The following is a 20,986-nucleotide window of genomic DNA, read 5'->3' as shown; positions in this document are numbered from 1 at the left end:
ACACTTGAGTGCGTGGAACGATGACTGCCAGTCAGTATTGAAGCAGTGGAGCCATAAATGGACCGCGCATAGTCATGCTTAAGCAGCTCATGCAAACGCTGCCCTTCATATTCTGCATCATATTCTCCATTTACTTCAGTCAGTCTTTCGTTCAAGATTTTGACAATGTCAATCGTCACCGCTGCACAAGCATCAACTTTACACCTTAGCTCAGTATCGGGCGTGCCGTGCTTTCTCAATTCTTCATACACATTCATGATATCCATTTTCCTTAATTCCAAGTTGTCTATAAGGGATGTTAGGCATTTTTCAGCTAGCTCAGATTTGAGTTCATTGCGTGTTTGACGAGCTTGGGCTTTCCACTGTTCATACAAGCTAACAAGTTTCTTTGCTCGTTTGCACTGTTCATCTTCACGGTATGCTAGCATCTTTTCAGTGGGAACTCGCGCTCTGTCAGAACGTCTGGCTAAATCTGTATCAACATCTTCATTGCTTAACAGTTCGTCGAGAATTTTCTGCTTGATTTGCAATGAATCTTTTAGTTCGTTACTAACAGCACCTTGTTCTGCTTCCCTTTCTATGATTTCCTTGTATTCCTGAATTACCTTTTGAAGGATATCAATCTGCTCCTCTTTATCCTTGCCGTGCAGAGTAGCATCGTTTCCCTCCATTTTTATTATCCTTTGTTCGTCTTCTTGCTGCCTTTACCGCCAAACCGTCTTCAATTCACCGCTGCACGTATCCCTTTCATCCATAAAAGTGTTCCTTTCCGTCCGTAGAAGTTGTCCTTTTCGTCCGTTGAAGTCGTCAATGCAGCAGGTTTACTGAAGAGGTGAAGCTTTTGCAGGGGAGGATAAAGTTCTTACTTTTTCCGTGGAGGATAAGTTCTTACTGTAACGGATCCCCGTATATAACCGGTTTGAGTCTTTACTGCTGGTTCAAATTTACTGTTTTATTTTCTCTTGTTCAATACTACATTCCTTATACTTTCAAACTATCACCACCGTAAGAACTGTTTGGCCTCATACGGGTCCATTAAAACTATAAAATCCTTCTATTTTACACACGTACATCCGTTCGTGACCAGATCATACACTGTACTAAAAAGTTACACGCTAACAAAGTGAAGTATGATTAACATTTTACCTTTACCGTTGTCAAAATAAAAGTCTATAGGAAAATGAATGGCATAAGGCCTGTATAAAATTCTTAAACTAATTCCGTGTTCACAATTATGCAAATAAGTACAAATTAAACTAAAAATGAATTATACCTTCATGGGGTTATTTACAATGTTCCTTCTGCGCGTAAGATGTCCAAATCTGGCTTGTCTCGATAAGCGCATTTTTGAAACATGATCCTTGTCCATTTGGGTTTCAATTGAACTCACATTCGCCACAGCTGCTCAAATCAGTTCATTGTCATCCATTTTGCAGATTATTTTTCACTTTTGTATTAGTATCAATGAATCGGCATAGTCACTCCAATATTGCTCCTTAATTAGGATTGATCTCTTCCTTAACGAAATAATTCACATCCATCCAGCTTGTTGCACTAGTTGGAGCATGTTGATACTTTGAAACTTTATTTACCGTTGTGATGTTTTCCGGGTTTGCGCCGTCTCCATTGTTCCTTTGTTTGGATGCCGTTGCTCTTTCACTCACTTTTCCTCCAGTTTTCCACCCAAAAGCAAGTCTTTTGACTATAGTAGTGACCACGATATACATTTGTTTGTTTTTTTGAATCGCTCCTGGGCTGACGGATGAATGAATGCTTGTTGTTGAGAAGAAATAAAAAGAGAATGTCCACATGATATTGAAAAATGAAATATTCTTGTTTATTCCAATGCAAAAAAGGGTAAATAAGGAACCAAGCTACTGTATCCCAACAAGCGAGGTCCACACAGTTAGGTGGCAGCACCTCTCCTTTTATGCTGCGAGCCCGACCTCGCAGTATAGTAACACACCTGCAGGAGTAACACACGCAATTTAAATAAATAATAAACACCACAAAATGTCATGTTTTAATCTAATCTTAAAATGATTAATTAATTTAAATTTAGGAAATTGCTTCTACACTGGGGATGCAGCAGTTTCCAGATCCTCAGTGACGAAGCATTAGCCATGCAGCTAACGTAGCTTCTGAACAAAGTGTTATCATCAAACAGCTGCAGGCTGACAATGAAATATCATCAGTGCTATCAGCTTAGCTAATACAACAATGACATTCTGACCGGCATATCTAAATAAGAGTCGATGCTGAGAATAAAAAACTAAATAAGAAAGGCGCTGTCATGGATTACAAAGGGAACTGCATACAGTGTGGGAGGCGAACAAGAGATACACAATCATGCTCAGACAGAACCACTTGCAGGAGTGAAGGGGCTGCTAGTTGTTCAGCAGTGGGGGTCCGGTGCCTTTCTCAAGGGCACATTGGCAGTACAGGGGGTGAACTGGCACCAGCTACCAGTACACACTCCATATGTTTGGGTCCGATCGGGACTTCAAGACCCTTCCGTTCACATGCCAAGTCCTGGATTGGTTCCCAGCCCAAGCCCCTACAGACTGAGCCACTGCTGCTAGCCAAAATAGTGATGATCTTAGGGAAGTAAACAAAGGACTACATTGGAGGGGTTTGTTGTTTTGGAATCCCCACATTCAATGTAAATCACACACGTATAGTATGTATCACATACACACAGTGGGTTGCAACGTTTCTTAAGTCTGTGTTTTCATAATTATATTTAAGTAACCAATACTTAACATGATAGTCACATTTAAACTCCATCAATTTAACAACATTGAATGACGGTTAGAAAAATCCTAGCATGCATATATGTTTTGGATGCTTCTATTATATATAAGGGGCCATATTGTGCTTTTTTGGGTTTTCCCTTTCCTGTAGTGTGTTTTATATGTTTGTGTGCATGTGATAGGTCTGCAAAAGCTAAAATCCCAAAGTTCAGGCTAGAGGGGGATTCTCTCCCATATTCCTCCCCCCTACCTGAAACTAGAGTTGTTCCGATTCCGATACCAGTATCGGAAATGTCACCGATACTGCTGAAAATGCTGGCATCGGTATCGGCGAGTACTGGAGTCCAGGCACCGATCTGATACCACGTAATTTATTAAAATAGGAATCTATTTACTGGTTAGCGCCGTTAGCTCTGACACAGTTCTTCTTCGCCACTCTTAAAACAGTTGCGCTGTGCTGCCATCTGCAGCCTGCTGTTTTAGAGGGGCGAAGAAGAATTGATCACCTGACACCTGTTATACAAGGACCTAGCACTAGCATATCATGTCAGCGGTGTGGCAATATTTCACACTGGATGCTCCCACCAGCAAGATTGCGACATGCAACATATGCCAAGACAAAATTTCGAGGGATGGCACGAGTGTTGCTAATTTCAACACCAGCAACTTGATTAATCACCTGAAGACGTGTCACACTAAAGAGCACGACAAATTTACCAAAGCAAAGGGGAAAAAGAAGGACGAGCTGCAGCAGCAAACTCTGGAAACTGCGTTCCAGCGACGAGATAAATTCTCGAAAGACAGCCCAAAAGCAACAAAGATAACTTTTGTTAAATTGTTGAATTTATTGTCCAAAACTGCGCTACCCAAATTATACGAGTTAGGGAACACATTTCGTCTATGCTTAGAGACGTGCATGCAATCAGCTTTACCACGGAATATTTGACGTGTGTCCCATGTCTTTGATAAGTTTAACGTCACACTGGGTGGACAGAGAGTCAACATAGAATGATTTTTTTGTAACATACTGGTATCAGTACTCGGTATCGGAATCGGTATTGGGAGGGAAAAAATGGTATCAGAACATCTCTACCTGAAACGCCTCAATTGGATTCCTTTCTTTACTTCATGGTTCAGTTCCGTATCACACTGACGTCACCTGATATGGAACTGAATTCTAGCCAATAGTAGTGCGAGCCGCTCCAACACCACAAGGTAAATCCGACCCAAGCGGAGGAACCATGGCGAGGAGACGCTGCCCCTTTCGCTGCAAACCACAACTTTCTTTGTTTGCCATACCTAAGGAAGGAGATGTGAAGAACAAGTGGCTTGCTTTTATTTTTACCATTATTCCCCCGGAGCAAAAACCCAAATTATGGTTGTGTCACTCAATTGTGGAGCGCCTGTGGAAGTTTGCAAGGAAGTTGCAAGCTAACGATATCAACGCCACCCTACCAAGCTCTTAGGCTGTATGCCCACGCAGAAATACGGCGATGGTTTTTCATTCACAACACGTTAACCTCTTAAGCCCAGACGCAGCAACTTGTAAGAAACAGCGTCTCAGGGCATGTTAACATTTAACAACCTATTCATGTAACATACCCACTTAACGGGAAGAAACACAACAACCACACTATATTAACCATTTTTACCTAAACGAAACACAACTCGAACACCAAGCGTCTAAGTCAGCACTGAACGAAAATGAGCTATCGCTGCATAGCACCGACTGAGGCGAATTTTTTTTATTACATGCTATCTGCACAAACCACATATCATATGAAACCTGAGATTACATTGGTATAAGTCTGACTGTACGACCAAAACTCACTGAACTAGCAGAGAGCAAGAAAACAGCTTCAGTTTACAGAGCCATAACTATAAACACGTGTTATTTTTGCTGTTTGTGATCAAAAGTTGTGTTCAAGGGCATAAAAACTCTGCTGAAGGTTAATCCAATGTCTCTGTGTCACTTTGAAATGATTACTGATAATCCATCATTATTTATTTGTAATAAACTGGTACGGCACAACAAGCGATGCCATTTTTTCACATTTATTCTTTCGACACATGGTTGACCAATCACAGCAGAGTCGCCAGCTAACCTATCAGAGCAGAGTGCGCTTTTGCAAAGGTGGGTGCATGAGCTCTTCAGAGCCTTTTCAGATGGAGTGAAAAGTGATACTTTATGCACAGGCACTGTGAGGAAAATAAAGCGTTTTTTCAACATTAAAGCATGTAAACATAGTGGAGCAACAATATACATATATGGACCTGAAAAGTAGCATAATAGGGGACCTTTAACAAGTTCCTAATATGTCTTAATTATGTTATGTATTTTTTTACCAACATTTCTGATATGGATTTCAAAATTCAAAGTGGCATACATGAACAGTTCAAAATTTGAACCCATAAACGTTTATTTTGTGATGCATTCCTCTCTCCTGTCAGATGGCGTCCCTGGAGCAGGTGGGGGAGGAGGTGGTGGGTCAGGCCCGCTGTCCCTTTGAGTCCGGGCAGTCCAATGTGGGACTGTTTGCTGGTAAGTCCAAAGTCACTGTCTGAAAAAACTCATGAGCCACATTTACTGAGGGCTTTTAGTATTCTGCACTTTTGTCTACAGGTATATTCTAAGATATGTAATTCATTAGTGATTTAAAGGATTTTCCACATGTGTATTTACAGTAGAGCAAAAACACCAAGAACTCTACAAGTCTGGGCAGCAACATGTAGATAGTTACAATTAATGCAGGCCAGAACAAATGTTCAACAATACGCTTACAGAAAAATTACATGGAATAATATATTTGAATTCATATTGGTAAATGGTAAAACAAAGTCATTCCCTCATTTCAGTATGTCAGAATAGTTCTCAGCATGAACATTAAACTGCGGCATTTGCTCAGGCGGAGACTTCTACTCGGCCACCATGACGGACTTCCTGGCCAGTGACGCCGTCATCTACCGCAGCCTGGGTGACGGCCGGCCCGTCCTCAGGACCGTCAAATACGACTCCAAGTGGCTCCGAGGTCAGTCACAGGTTTCCTGTCTCAACTCCAGACTCAATTCACCTATTGTTTCTTGAAGCTTCACATGAAGTCAATATGGAATTTGAGGCAATGTAATGCATAAAAAAAGCAAACCTATTTCAAGATTCAGATGCTTTAATGTCATTTGCACAGTAAAAGGTACAGTTTAGGAATGGTAATGAAAATCTGAGGTCCTGAGCTCCTGCAACATAGTTATATAAGACATACACAATACAACTGTCAAGAACTTTTGTCAGGGTTGGGGAAACAGGACCCAAGTGCAGTAAATCAAGGGGAAGCAGGTAAGGGTCAAAAACAAAATGCGAGCTTTATTCAAAAGCTGTTGACGAAAGCACGAAGCAAGGGTAACACAGGACATGAAAAACACTTAGCTTCAGACATGAAGGGCGACAGGAACAGGCAGGTACCTTGGACGAGATCAGGGAAGAAATGACGACGACCGAACAACAGACATAAGGGAAACAGGGACTAAATACACATGGATAATCACAAGACAAGAGACACCTGGAAGGGGGAGGAGAAACACAGGAGCAACAGGTGAACACAATGACACAATCAGGCACAGGAGGGAAACGCAGACAGGAAGTGAAACTTAACGGGTGACACAAGAGGGGAAAACATTTCAAAATAAAACACACATCACAAGGACATGACAGATACGAAACAAGGATCATGACAACTTTACACACAAGGCAGTAGGACTCAAATGCACGAACCCAGGAGACAGAGTTAGAGTATAAAAAAAATGCTTTATTTCAAAGATGCAAAAAAAGGCGCTCACAAGGAGGATAAATAAACAAAAACTCTCTCAGTAAGAGAATCAACATTTCCTACCAAAAAACGGTACAACAAAAAGGGTTCTCAAAAAGTCTCAACAGGATATCACTGGGAATGAGGAACAATAACTTACTAGCACAAAAAGTCAAGAAGAAGAAAAAGACCTGATACTTGAAACAAAATGCTGGTACGCTGGTAACTGACTCACAGACAGAACAAGATGAACTGGCACAAGACAAGGGGAGAAAGGACTATTTAAAGATGAGGTAACAGGGAACAGGTGGAACAATCAGGGGCTTAGGAAGAAGAAGAATAAGAAGAATCGGAGGCTGAAACCCTCTTTATTGTCACATACATCATGCACACAGCAGAGCACACACAGTGAAATTGGTCCACTGCATTTAACTCATCCTAGTACTAGGAGCAGTGGGCAGCTACCGTGCAGCGCCCGGGGAGCAATGGGGAGGGGGGATTGGAGATGTCTGGTGCCTTGCTCAAGGGCACTACAGCAGGGCCCAGGAGGTGAACTGGGACCTCTCCAAGTAGCAGTCCACTTTTCATATTTCAAGTCTGTTTGGGGACTTGAACCGGCGACCCTACGATTCCCACAGGATCCTAACGGAGCGAAATGCAGCTTATTAAGCAGTTTAAAACGTATACCACAACTTACTTTAGTGCTTTGTTTTGAACATTCAGCTCTATATTAATCAAAAGGAGAAATATGAACGTTACTTTTTTACTGAAATGATCAAATAAAGTCTACATTTCAGTGTTTCCTGAACTGTGTGGGGTTTCTGAAACGTTTTAAAACATGTTTGAATTGTGATATACAAAGTGATAGATTAAGGCATAACTAGTTTATTATAAATACTTTTGTATTTATTTTAAAAATATTTTCATATAATCATACGTATTGGGATTCATGTGGATTAATACATGTGGACTGGAGGGTGAGGGTGGCAAGCATAAGTTTCAATTTCCTTTTTTATTTAAATTCCAACCTTTGTAATGAAGAATATACAGTATGTCTCTCTGTTGTCCTTGTTCATAAAGCATACATGACCAACCATAGACCTGGAGCATGATGAGGCAAATAACAAACCTGACAAGACTAACATTTTTGACAAGACACAACAAAAACAAATAACGAAATAGTGCTCGAAGAAGTCTATATACATGTAAATAGAATTTGATATGTAGAAGATCAGAATGTAAAATTAAATATTGAGCAGTAAAATGACATTAAATACTCTTTATCAGAGTTCAGGAGTTTATCACTCTTATGGCCTGTGGAATGAAGCTGTCTCTGAGTCTGACGGTTTAAGTCCGGATGCTGCGGTGCAGCCTGCCAGACCGCAGCAGAGAGAACAGCTTGTTATGGGGTGATGGGGGTCTTTGATAATCCTGTGGGCTTTCGTCCTGAGCCGCTGGGAGTAGAGGTCCTGCATGGATGGCAGCTCCGTCCTGGTGATGTGCTGTGCAGTTTTCACCACCCTCTGTAGAGCATTACGGCTGAGGGCGGTGCAACTCCCGTACCAGGCCGTGATGCAGCCGGTCAGGATCCTCTCTATGGTGCACCTGTAGAAGGTCAGCATGCTCTCTATGGTGCACCTGTAGAGGGTCAGGATGCTCTCTGTGGTGCACCTGTAAAGGGTCAGGATGCTCTCTATGGTGCACCTGTAGAGGGTCCTATCTATGGTGCACCTGTAGAGGGTCAGGATGCTCTCTATGGTGCACATGAAGAAGTTGCAGAGTATCCTGGAGTCAGTGGTTAGTGGGATGACTCCATGTTAAGGGGTCAGCTGATGTGAGGATTTTTTTTTAATGTATTGTGAACGCAACGTGGGCATAATACAGTATGATGTGGCCTGTAAACACCGGCCTAAAATAAGACGTGTTTACTCAGCCCAGATGCGTTGACTGCAAGCCAAATCCATGAATGTGGCGCAGTGAGAACTAGGCACCTGTCAGACTAGCGATTAGGCATATTTCAGCTTCAGGAGAATAATGAACATGTGATTGTTTGTTCCACTGTCTGTTTCTCATGAGACCAGCGTGCTGCTGTTAAACATTAATGTGGACCGGCCCGACTGAAACTGACTGCAAGGTTATTTATTGTTGAAAGATGGATCCTCATCCTGTGAAAAAAAGAGGAAAGGTGGCACAGAGAGTAGGAGGGAGTAAAAGAAAAGCCCCCTGCATGTTACAGAATAACGAAGCAGAAAGTGAGTTAGCTAACATTATTAGCCACATTTCTATATTGTAGCCTGATGTGCAGACAGACTGTCAACAAAACAGTTTCTCTGTCCAATGTAAGGTTAGTGGCAGACTCTTTGTCACTGGAGACTGTAAGGCTACACAAAACCCAGCTCCTTGGTTTTGCTCACGCTGAGATGGAGGTTGTTATCCTGGCACCAAGATCTCATTGTTCTGACCTCCTCTCTGTCCGCCGCCTCGTCTCCGCCGGTGATCAGGCTGATGACGTTCGTGTTGTCAGCAAACTTCACGATGGTGTTGGAGCTTTGTGTGGCCACACAGTCGTGTGAACAGCGAGTAGAGGAGAGGGCTAAGCATGCGGCCTTGAGGGGCTCTAGTGTTGAGGATCAGGGTGGAGGATTCCGTAGGTTCAGGATCCTATCTCAGAGGACGCTGTTGAGCCCGAGTTCTGTGAGCTTGGAGGGCACAATGGTGTTGAAAGCTGAACTGTAGTCAAAGAACAGCATTCTCACAGATGTGTTCCTCTGATCCAGGTGTGAGAGGGCAGTGTGGAGGGAGAAGGCGGTGGCGTCCTCTTTGGACCTTTTGGACCTTTTCAGCAGAAGTGAGATTTGATTGGATTTGCTTAAGGGAGGGTGAGGGAGAGCATTGAAGATAGATGCTCTCAATGAAAAGATCGGTCAAAAGAAATAACCCCCACATCCGAGCACCAGTTATTGTTCACCATAAAGCACACACCTCCTCCCTTACTTTTTCTTGAGTTTACAGTCCGGTTCTGGCAAAAATTCTGACGGGGGCAATGGCGGAGTCCGGGATTGAGGAGTTGAGCCAAGTCTCAGTGAAAACCATAACATTAGAGTTCTTAATGTCCCATTGAGAAGTCGTCTTGCTTCTAAATTCATCCAGTTTATTACCTTACCTTACATTACATTACCTTTCATTTCTTGTAACAATAACTAATATTAACAAGAGCCATTACATTCAGCTAAAGCACTGCAGGATGTTCAATCAGATCTGTGATTTTCAAAAGAAAATATTTTAAGAAACATATTACAATCAATTAGTCCATATAGTCTCTCTGGGATTTCAAAGAGTTTTCCAGGGGGAAAAAGCCAGTCAGGGTGGAGTGGACAATGAAGGTGACAAGATTGCTGGATTTGTTGAACATGATATAATGTGTTGCAGTGAAAGAAGATATGAGGAGAGCTCTACCTTAAAAAAAGGAATAATTCATCATCTCCATCTCTCTTCAGAGCCTCACTTTCTGCACGCCATCGACTACGGTAACTACGTCTACTTCTTCCTCAGTGAGATCGCAGTTGAGTACACCACCTTGGGCAAGGTGAGTTTATGTGTGTGTGTGTGTGTGTGTGTGTGTGTGTGTGTGTGTGTGTGTGTGTGTGTGTGTGTGTGTGTGTGTGTGTGTGTGTGTGTGTGTGTGTGTGTGTGTGTGTGTGTGTGTGTGTGTGTGTGTGTGTGTGTGTCATTAGAGATGACACATTGTATAAGATTCAGGCACAATGAAATAATTTCCTCTGATTCTGATGAGACCTTCTGCTAGGAGCTTCTGCACCTGTTACATCATGACCCTCGTGCAAAAATGATTTCCCATTCAATCTAGATGTTGCACAAAGACTACCACATTGGTTGGATCAGTGGTTCCCAACCCTGGGTGCTGGGACCCCTAGGGGTACTTTACATAAAAAGACTTGTGATTGCAATATACAGTATTTCCACACACAAAAAACACGAGACCAAAAAGGTTTGAACCACTGGGTTGGATGACCGTCTGTTTCAAATTTGATATCAACATTCTTTACAACCAACGCATAGGCCTCCCGGTAAGCTGGCTGCAGAAACTCTCCAGGTATTGTTTTGCTGTGCATGTACATTGCAAGAGTTTTACTCAGAAGTCCACAGAATGTGAGTAAAAGCAGTTAAAGGAACAGTACTACAACACATGCTGCATTTCCACGGAAGAGCAACAACTTTGAACAATGATGTGATTGTCACTCAACACTCTCAAATGTGTTAAGGAGGCGGGAGGCTGTGGCGCAGTGGACTCGTGCTTGGATTTTCGGATCAGGGGAGCAACGGTTCAATCTCCACTGCAGTCAGCATGTTGTTGTGTCCCTGGGCAAGACACTTCATCGCAAAACTCACTTTGGATAAAAGCGTCTAACATGTAACATGTGATGTGTTAATGTCATGCAAAGTGTTCTATTTGTTATAAAAGTGGTGTGGCTCCTTTAAGGGTAGCTCTGTGCGTGGAGTGGAAGGGGAAAGATTGAGTGGAAATAGGTTAAAGAAAATAATTGGACAAATATGATCCGTCCAGAAACAGTGAATTATCTTTTAATGTTCCGTTTCAATATATTGATTATTTCTAACAGTAGCCAACATATAAACAGTGTCTGTGGATTAAAAGAGAGGACCAAAGTTAACGTATTGCTCAGGTCACAGCGCTGTTATTTCTGACATGCATTGCATACAGTTCAGTCACATGAATCACAATGATTTAAAATATATTCCACATGAACAAGAAGTGGCTTAACTGGAAATGTTAATATATACCAAAATAATATAACTCAAAACACACATTCACGTGACTATCATACCTACAGTTACTCCTATTTTAATACATACAGTCTTGCTAATGCTCATTCAACACACACACACATACACACACACACACACACACACACACACACACACACACACACACACACACACACACACACACACACACACACACACACACACACACACACACTCAACAATGGGCCTACACTCCCAAAAACATCCAGAACACGTCCCCTGATGCCACAGAGTGCCAGATGTCAGCCACCCACACCCCCCAAACTACTGTGCAAGACCGTGTCCTATGAAAAACACTACTTCGCATGGCAATGCTAACCGGAATAATTAGCTACAACAGGATGCTTGCTACACTTACACACATGTCAAAAGTCATGTTAAACATTACAAAACTATTGACAATGCATTTACACTATATATTGATGCAAGGTAAAGACAGAAAAGTCAGTTTTTCAGTGCCTGTAGATTAATAGAGAGGACCAAAGTTAACGTCTTTCTCAGGTCACAGCACGTTTATTTCTGACGTGTGCATGAGCTTAGTTTGTCGCAATATTCTCCCTAATGCATCCACAGCAGCGCCAGAGTTACATCTACTGATGTTACAAGATATTGTATACATTTGTGTTGGAAAGATTATTTATTCACAAAAAATACGGGGGTGTCTGTTTGAATAAAACATAACATATAGCATTTCTAACCTGCTACACTGGCAACAGAACAAACTTAAAGTAAACAGAATACATTTTCAATTTGGAACGCAGACCATGAATCCATAGCGGCATTACTCACTACTCTCTCTCTCTCCAGGTGGTGTTTTCTCGAGTCGCCCGGGTCTGTAAAAATGATAATGGAGGATCTCCAAGAGTTCTGGAAAGATACTGGACTTCGTTCCTCAAGGTGAGTTCCCAAATCGCTGGACATGAAGACCCTCCTCTGATGAAAGAGGAGAATGAATTTCACAATGTGGAGCCAATTGGAGTTTCTTATTTGCATTTACCTGTTGGTGTGTGTGTGTGTGTGTGTGTGTGTGTGTGTGTGTGTGTGTGTGTGTGTGTGTGTGTGTGTGTGTGTGTGTGTGTGTGTGTGTGTGTGTGTGTGTGTGTGTGTGTGTGTGTTTGTGTTTGTGTGTAGGCTCGACTGAACTGCTCTGTTCCTGGAGATTCGTTCTTCTACTTTGACATTCTTCAGTCCCTCACCAACGTGCTGCAGATTAACCAGAGGCCCGCTGTGGTGGGGGTGTTCACCACGCAGGACAACAGGTAACATGAGGGGCCCACTCTGTGAGGGCAACTCAGGTTTACACCTGAAGTGTTAGGACAATCGCTTAGTTTCTCTGGATATATCACAGCAGGACTGTGCAAAGAAGGAGAATCTCAGCAGAGATCTCGTCAGTGTGTTGTTGTGTTGTGTTATTGTGTTCAGATCTTCAGAGTGTTGGAATTGAAGTTGTTGGTTTTGGTTTATTTTACGTTATATTTTCTTTGTTTCTTAAGTTTGGTCTGACACTTATCAATGCTTCTACATTCAGATAATTAATGTTGCTTGTTCTTGGTAAATATTTCTCCCTGACATTCTGCGCAGTATTCCCGGCTCAGCAGTCTGTGCGTTCTACATGGACGACATTGAGAGCGTCTTCAATGGAAAGTTCAAGGAGCAGCGGACCAGCGACTCCTCCTGGACTCCAGTCCCTGAGGAGCAGGTTCCCAGACCCAGGTGAAATGTCCCTCAGACTGTGGCCCAGGGTCCTCCCAACCTAGATCGCTTTAAAACACAGTCTTCATTCGACACATGCAATGGTGTATTCAGGCTGGAAATAAAGAAGATATTCACCTTGTGTTACTCCAGTCTGAGCACGGAATCATTTGCTTTTCCAGGCATCAATATATGAAATAACCGTTTGAATAACAGCTTAAAGAGCAGAGTGGTGATCAGTTTACAGCCGCATTTCAAACTCAACACATTTGGAATTACTTTTTGTTTTTGTTGTTTCCAGGCCCGGTGCATGTACCGGTGACGGCCCGGCTGCGGACTACAAATCATCAGTCCAGTTTCCCGACGAGATGCTGATGTTTATCAAGTCATACCCTCTGATGGACGAAGCTGTTCCGTCTGTCAACCACTGGCCCTGCTTCACCAGGACTTCCAGCCGGTAACACACACACACAAACAAATTGAATATCGAAATATCAAGAGTCAAATCATAAAATAATTGTTTAAATGCGGAGCCGTGCATTAAACGGTATGATGTGCAGCCTGCAGGTGGTTAATGAGAACCCCTGCATCTTAGAGATATGTTTTTGACACACAGTATGATTTTATATATTTTTGGAACTTTTAAGATGAAATCTATGAATTAGAAATTGATATTCTGATAATAGGCAGCTGTTTGTGAATGAAGGATGTTAGGCTCCACCAGATCACAATAATGATATTTGGGTTTCGTTTTCTGGAAGGTCAATAATAGTTTATTGTTGATAAATCCTAATTATCATAATAATATAACATGACAAAACATGACACTTTTCAAGTGGAGCTTATCAGTATTTTAGGGTGTGCTTCTTGTGAACTGTGTGTTAGACACTTAATCTCATGCTGCTTCTGAAAAATGAAAGCCCAGGATTAGCCACACAAAACAAAATCTCTATATTTATATAGCACTGTGCCTGCAACTAAAAATCAACAACAGTTTTACACCCAGTAGCAGCTACACGGTTGGTGTCAAACAAACCAAATCCACAGGCAAAAAAGCTTACTGCCAGGTGTGAAACATGAATCACATATTGTTTGTTGTGAACAAAAAACGTTTTCATATTTCCTGCACTAGCTAGCAACTTAGCCGAAGCTAGAGCTGTGTTTGCAACTTTAACAAAAGCTTCACACCTAAACCCCCAGGAGTAGACATACTGTTTGGTTCAAACATAACAGATCCACAGCATTAAATAAAGCTTACCACAGGTTGTGACCAACAGAGAGGGAACTTCTCCCCCTCTCATCAGTTAATGTTGTGAAAAACCTGACCGTGAGCCGTGCGCGGGTCAGGAAGCAGTCCGGAGGAACAGTGGTGAAAACTAATTTCAGCCTCTTGTTCTTCAACTGCTTTCCCGTTCGCAAGGCAGAAAGCAGTGTCTTCCTGAACATGGTGTTCTGGGTCTGACTAGAAACATATGGGGTCAGATCAGTCTCATAATACACAAATGCACACAGAAGGATTCACACTTGTATTTCATTATCCGCAAAAGCATTCACACTTGTATTTTCAATACACACACAAATGTGTTCCGTTTCACATACATGTAAATAAAATCCACATACATAAAAAAGTTTACATGTGTATTTTTGATCTACACATTTGTTTTCCGTTTCAAACCGCTGAACCTTCATACACAAACCCCTTTCTGTGCATGGATCGCTGTGCATTCGTGTGTTATTATTTAAATATTCCATTGTGTTTAATGATGGAGTTGAAATGAACATTTAGAGCTGACGTTAAATAGGATTAACCGGTTAAGGTCCTAAGTAGTCTATTAGCATTATATTTATATTAGCAGCTAACTTGTCACCCATATTACTTCCATGCTAACAGTAACACATCACTTACGTCACAAGAATTCATACCATAAACATATTTAATCATTCACGCAGAGCGGATCGGCACCACAGAGGAGACAAAAGGGGGCTTTGCCCCTTCAGTTTGATCCTCATACATCCATCAAGAAGTACAAAATATGTCACAATTATTAAATAACTATAAATGATTACTTCCCCCAATTCTAAGGGGCTTTAGTTTTTCTTGAAACTGTCATTAACTTACAAAGTAGAAGGACAAATAAATATATATTAACTTGTACATTTACTTGTGTCGTTCTGTTTCTATTCATCTGTTCTTGATCGCCCACACATGTACCTGAGAGCACTTCACTGTCCCACTGTAGGTATTCTGCTTTCAGCCACTTTGACACATTTACATTGACGTTGATTGTTCAATACTGTATTTAGTACTGTGCTGTTCTAGGTTTCTGTGATTTATTTTTTGTGATTTGGTTAATAAATGTTGAAACCGTGTGTTCTAATTGTTCAACCTTTTTGCATGGGTACATTAAGTTACTTTATTTTCTGAAGATATTTATTTAGTTTTTTTTTTAATAGCCCGGCGCCAGGATAAAATGACTGAGGGGGCTTTTATCACTTACACTTGTGCTAGACGCAATGTTGAAGTTGACCTATCAGCTCCGGACAGCGCAAAATGCGTATAAAGCACTACGTCATGAATGCAAGAAATCATACCCTCGTGGGGGCGCGCTCATGTGATTGGCTTAGAATGGAGGAGACATCTGATTGGCTATAGATGGAAAACATTACACGGGAGTCTAAAAAAAAACCACACATGAATGCACAGCGATCCATGCACAGAAAGCGGTTTGTGTATGTAGGTTCAGCGGTTTGAAATGGAAAACAAATATGTGTGGATCTACACATCTTCTGCTGCAGACTGAAAACTCACCTGTTCCAATGCACCTTGGCCATTATTTTTAATTTATAGTTTTATTTTTCATGTAGCACTTACAAAGGTTTGGCTTTAAGTGAAGTAAATGCAGTAGCACTTGATCTGGTTGGTTGGTTTATAGAAAGCGAATGTACCTGCAGGACTCCTGCTTTTGTTTCTTTATGGGCTATGCACTTATTGTAAGTCGCTTTTGATAAGAGCCTCATCTAAATGTAATGTATAAAGCTAAATAGGGCCGCTTTAAATACATGTTATTGTATGAGGGGGGATGTTGCATGTGGCACAGGTGTGCTACATTTGAATAATAAAGGAGTCCATAAGTTGTTTTTATTAAAGTCTTTGGCATCACACAATTTATTTAGTCAAAAGGAGGTTTTTCCACCTGATATAGTTCCTCACAGATCACTGAGCATCCCTTTTTTACTGCAAGGTCCAAGCTGAGCAAGATAGTGGTGGATGTTTCTGCTGGGCCGCACAAGGACCGCACCGTGATGTTCCTGGGTTCAGACGACGGCCGGGTCCTGAAAGTTCTGGCAAGCACACATCCCAATGATAGCTTTGGATCCAAACTGCTAGAGGAAATCCGTGTCTACAATCCATCCAAGTAAGATCTGAGCACATCTGAGATGAGTTCCATACTGCCTTTCTGCTGAGGACGGCTTTATATGATGAAAGTGTGTGTGTGTGTGTGTGTGTGTGTGTGTGTGTGTGTGTGTGTGTGTGTGTGTGTGTGTGTGTGTGTGTGTGTGTGTGTGTGTGTGTGTGTGTGTGTGTGTGTGTGTGTGTGTGTGTGTGTGTTTAGGTGCAATGTTCAGGGTCAGGAGGATAGAAGGGTTCTGGCTCTGGAGCTGGATAAGGAGCGCCATGCGTTGTTGGTAGCATTCAGCAGCTGTCTAATCAGAGTGCCGCTCAGTCGCTGCAGCCAGCACGGAGCCTGCAGAAGGTAAGTCCACACACAGCTTGAGCTTGCTTTTAACCACAAGACATGAATAGAGACTTCACCAACATTGCTTAAAGGTCCCCTATAATGCAAAGTGCACTTTTTGCTGCCTTTTATACATAAATATGTTTCCTCGGTGTGTAAGGAGACTCACAAAGTGTCAGAAAATACAACCCTCTCTCTTTTCCTCCTTACTCACATCTCTAAAAAAGGGGGTACAAACGAGCTGATCCAGATTTGCTGCCAATATGACGTCATATAGGAAATGTGGGCTGGCTTTACATTGAACTCCTGGCAACTTCTCACCCACGTGTCACGTCACAACCTATCGTCTGCAAATTACAGTCGCAAGCTGAATCCCCTTGAGCACCTCTGTGTGTTCAGCAAGATGTCTGCAGGAGAGACTTAGAGTTGGTGTATATATAATACATATAATGTCTCTGTTCTAGTGGTAAACACTGAGAATGTTTTCCGAAATAATTCTGGATGTGGTTTGGAACATAATATGACGTTTAATCACGGCAGCGATTTGCTGAGTTTCTCCATTACAAACCTCTCTCTTCAGAGCGATCATGATGCTCCAAAAGGGAGTGGCCAGCTTTAGCTCAGCTCAAATTTACAGCAACAGTCACAGAATCATCACTTTCGAAAATGGGGCTGAAACAGAGGGATGGAGGACATGCTAAAATGCATGATCTGTTTGATATTTTGAGCAAAACACATCAGAGACATGATTTTTTAATATATTTTAGACCTATAACATATTCCATGAAAGAGCATAATAGGAGATTTTTAAGACTTATGATGTAGTTATGTATGTGTTCATGCATATTCTGTTCTTTTATTTTTACTTCTCATGAGTTTTTCTCATCAATAAAATCCTCTCTTTTTTCTTCATGTCTTCCCTTTATTGTCCCTCTCAATCTTCCTTAATGATTTCCTCTCCTCTCCTCCCTCCTGTCCCTGGTTGCTGCCTCAGCTGTATTCACTTTCTTTTTTAGGGAACCCCTCACCATTGATAGTGTTGTTACAGTTCCATTTGACAATATCAATATTATGGTGGTGAATCAATTTTAATTTAGACACAAACATTTTTTTTCCCCAGCCATGACTATTTCATTGTTTGAGTCTTGATTTATACACATCAACACTTGTTTTTGTGTTATGCCACATACATTTAGAAAGACAGGCCTTAAGGATGTCAAGCTGATATCCCCCATATGTACCACACTAAAGCCATATGGTCAACTTTAAAGAATATAATTCAAATGTATCAGCAATGACTTCAATTCAATTTCCCATGTGAGAAAGTGTTGAACAGGAAAACAAGAACAAAGATGGCAGCTTTTCTGAACTGCAAAAAAGCCATGAACTCCTGGATTATAGTTTTTCTGTTGGTTCCTTTCAAAGCTCACATGGAATATAGCCACGGGAGAATTGTCCAGATCTGATCTGTTGGTTGCATTGAGTGTACATTTTTTTTTATAATGATTAAGGTGACCCATTCAATAGGTTTATTAAGCTAGACCATATACATTTGTTGTTTGATGATTAACTCAGAAAGAGATCCCTCTTGTGTCCACTAGATGGCAACACACAACAGAAATATTTCCCTTCTAGCTACATCTCAGCACAAGCACCAGCTGTGTCTGTGTGGAGACGTCCGTAGTCTCATCAGCTTGAATGGCTACATAGTTTGCTGACTTCACCTCCTCCACAATGCGTTCCCTCACGACCGCTAGCATACACTCTAGTAGCTCGTTTTGAACAGTGTTTGATGTGCCCTTGAACACTGTAGCATGTTTTAGATGCTCATCAAAAACTTAAACTAACTGTGCCACGAAGTTGACCAGTCCGAGAAAAGTGCCAGGGTTGGTGGAGCCCTCAGTTTCATCTTTGCCTCGCAAAGCTAGCTCAAACACCCCACAGAATTTCACACACTGGACAAGCCTCGTGTATGTATCCCTCATCCAGTTGAGTGGCAATGTTCACCCTCCCAAAAGAAAATCTCAAGCAGCTATCCATGTGGATCTTCCACAGCTCATGTTTCTTTATTTTTTCAGATAGATTGTGCATATCTGACGTCCAAGCATTGCTGTCTGCCGTGCCACCTTCAGGGTGAAAAAGTAGGCAGGGATAGTTGTGCACTTCACAGCCTGCTAGCCAGGTTTCTCGCTCATCCCAATTTGTAGAAACTTGTTGAATGGTAAATTTTGTCTTGGAGGTCCTGATTGTCTTAATGCCAATTTATCTGAATTTGCACGCCGACTAAAAGGAACTTCTTTCAAAGACACAATGGAATTGCACTGAACGCTAGCCACCTTGAGAGTAGTAAAGTGACTTGATCGAAGAAGCTGCCGTTTTCTTTCTCAGTTACGTATGACGAAAGCGCTTAAGTGCAAACCCTCCCGGAACCCATAGAGATTGGGACCATGTGAAGCACGACTTTAGTCTGATTGGACAATGACGTTTTTGACAGATCTAACGTCTAGAACACTGAATACGACTGCTGTTGTGTTAGAAACAAATTCCCTCTTTTTCCCGTTGGTATTGAGTAGCACAGATCACCCTAATACACAAACCGCCCCTGATGAGTTTATAAAATACTGGGAGGTTTATAGATCCTATTGACTCCTGAACGAAAATTGAAAGTCACATTGCGTTTGATTTCCAAATTCAAAACTGAAATTGTGACACTGCTCACCATCACTACCTGCAATAACTTCATTTTTGTGTAGAAGCCAAGGTTACCCAACAGGAAGGGAGATAAGCCTTCACATGGCCGTACCTAGGCCCGTTGAAAAATAATTTTACTTGAGAAATTGAGATAACCTTACATAAAATAATATCATTTTCAACTCAATGTGTTAGTATCATTTATCCATATTATATGGATATATTCATCGCCATGTAAAATGTTTCCTGTCGTTTAACCACTTTCTCATTTAAAATGGTAAACAATGCAATCTTAACATGAGGTGCACAAGACGACTTCTGCAGGAGATGTTGAGTCATACGTTAAAGGTTCACACTGTGTTTCAGAGAGTCCGACGTCCCCCTGTGGTTGGACCGTAGGAAAAAGTTTTGTCCAAATAGAAATGTACCTTCTCATTTTATTTGAGAATTCACTGTTTCATTTGGTCAATACGAACTGAAATATTACTGATCCAGATAAACATTATCCCCCCCCCTCTCCAGATCCTGCCTTGCCTCCCGTGACCCATACTGCATCTGGCTGCGCACCGGGAGCTGTGCCGACATGGCGCCAGGTTTCAAGTACGTGTCCCCTCTCTCTTCCTGTGTCCCTCAGCCTCTCTTTTTTCCTCTGTCCCTCAGCCAGCCCCACAGCTGAAAGCTCTCAGCTCCACGTATATCTGAGAGACGTTAATCACGAAGCCTTGCACACCAGAGAAAGGGTTGGCTGAGGAAACATGATGGGACACATATTTATACGGATGTCATGTTCTGGGGATTGGATGCAATTTGTTAGAAATCTCTCCTTATTAAATGGCCCTGGGTAGTGGGCACACTTAAATTGTCCCCCCCAAAAAATCAGATCTTATAATATTATAAACACCATGGGGCTAATTAATGTAAGGCAAGGCAAGGCAAGGCAAGTTTATTTATATAGCACCTTTCAACAAAAGGCAATTCAAAGTGCTTTACAAAAATGAAAGCCATTAAGAGCATTAAGAAATAGTGCAGCATAAACACATTATAAAAAGACATTTAAAAACAGTCATTTAAGATCAAAGATAATAAAATAAACACAACAGGTATAAAATACATGATTAAAAGTTACAATGCAGAATAAAACTTAGAGTTAGATAAGAACAGTTCAATTAAAAGCAGCCGCAAAAAGAAATGTTTTCAGCCTGCATTTAAAAGTAGTAAGAGTTGCAGCGGACCTGCAGGGTTCTGGGAGTTTGTTTGCAGATATTTGGAGCATAATAACTGAACGCTGCCTCTCCTTCTTTAGTTCTAATTCTGGGGACAGAAAGTTGACCCATTTCAGAACACCTGAGAGTTCTGGAAGGTTCATAATGTAGCAGGAGATCACAAATGTATTTTTGGGCCTAAACCATTCAATACTTTATAAACCAGCAGCAGAAGTTTGAAATCAATTATTTGACAGACAGGAAGCCAG

General features: G+C 41.6%; 1 protein-coding gene across 1 annotated transcript in view; it reads left to right on the top strand.

The window, feature by feature from the left end:
• Nucleotides 1-20,986, top strand: part of LOC134874819 (semaphorin-6D-like) — a 101,320-nt gene that overhangs the window by 27,725 nt on the left and 52,609 nt on the right. Inside the window, exons 6-15 of the mRNA XM_063899035.1 lie at nucleotides 5,205-5,295; nucleotides 5,660-5,782; nucleotides 10,051-10,139; nucleotides 12,203-12,292; nucleotides 12,527-12,654; nucleotides 12,977-13,108; nucleotides 13,389-13,544; nucleotides 16,330-16,503; nucleotides 16,702-16,842; nucleotides 20,038-20,115. Coding sequence (XP_063755105.1) covers nucleotides 5,205-5,295; nucleotides 5,660-5,782; nucleotides 10,051-10,139; nucleotides 12,203-12,292; nucleotides 12,527-12,654; nucleotides 12,977-13,108; nucleotides 13,389-13,544; nucleotides 16,330-16,503; nucleotides 16,702-16,842; nucleotides 20,038-20,115 — 1,202 coding nt within the window. The remainder of the gene's footprint in view (nucleotides 1-5,204; nucleotides 5,296-5,659; nucleotides 5,783-10,050; nucleotides 10,140-12,202; nucleotides 12,293-12,526; nucleotides 12,655-12,976; nucleotides 13,109-13,388; nucleotides 13,545-16,329; nucleotides 16,504-16,701; nucleotides 16,843-20,037; nucleotides 20,116-20,986) is intronic.

The sequence above is a fragment of the Eleginops maclovinus genome, chromosome 13 (genome assembly GCF_036324505.1).
Source record: "Eleginops maclovinus isolate JMC-PN-2008 ecotype Puerto Natales chromosome 13, JC_Emac_rtc_rv5, whole genome shotgun sequence".
Lineage (NCBI taxonomy): Eukaryota > Metazoa > Chordata > Actinopteri > Perciformes > Eleginopidae > Eleginops > Eleginops maclovinus.
The sequence above is the reverse complement of the archived record's forward strand: the minus strand, read 5'-3'. Positions and strand labels throughout refer to the sequence as shown.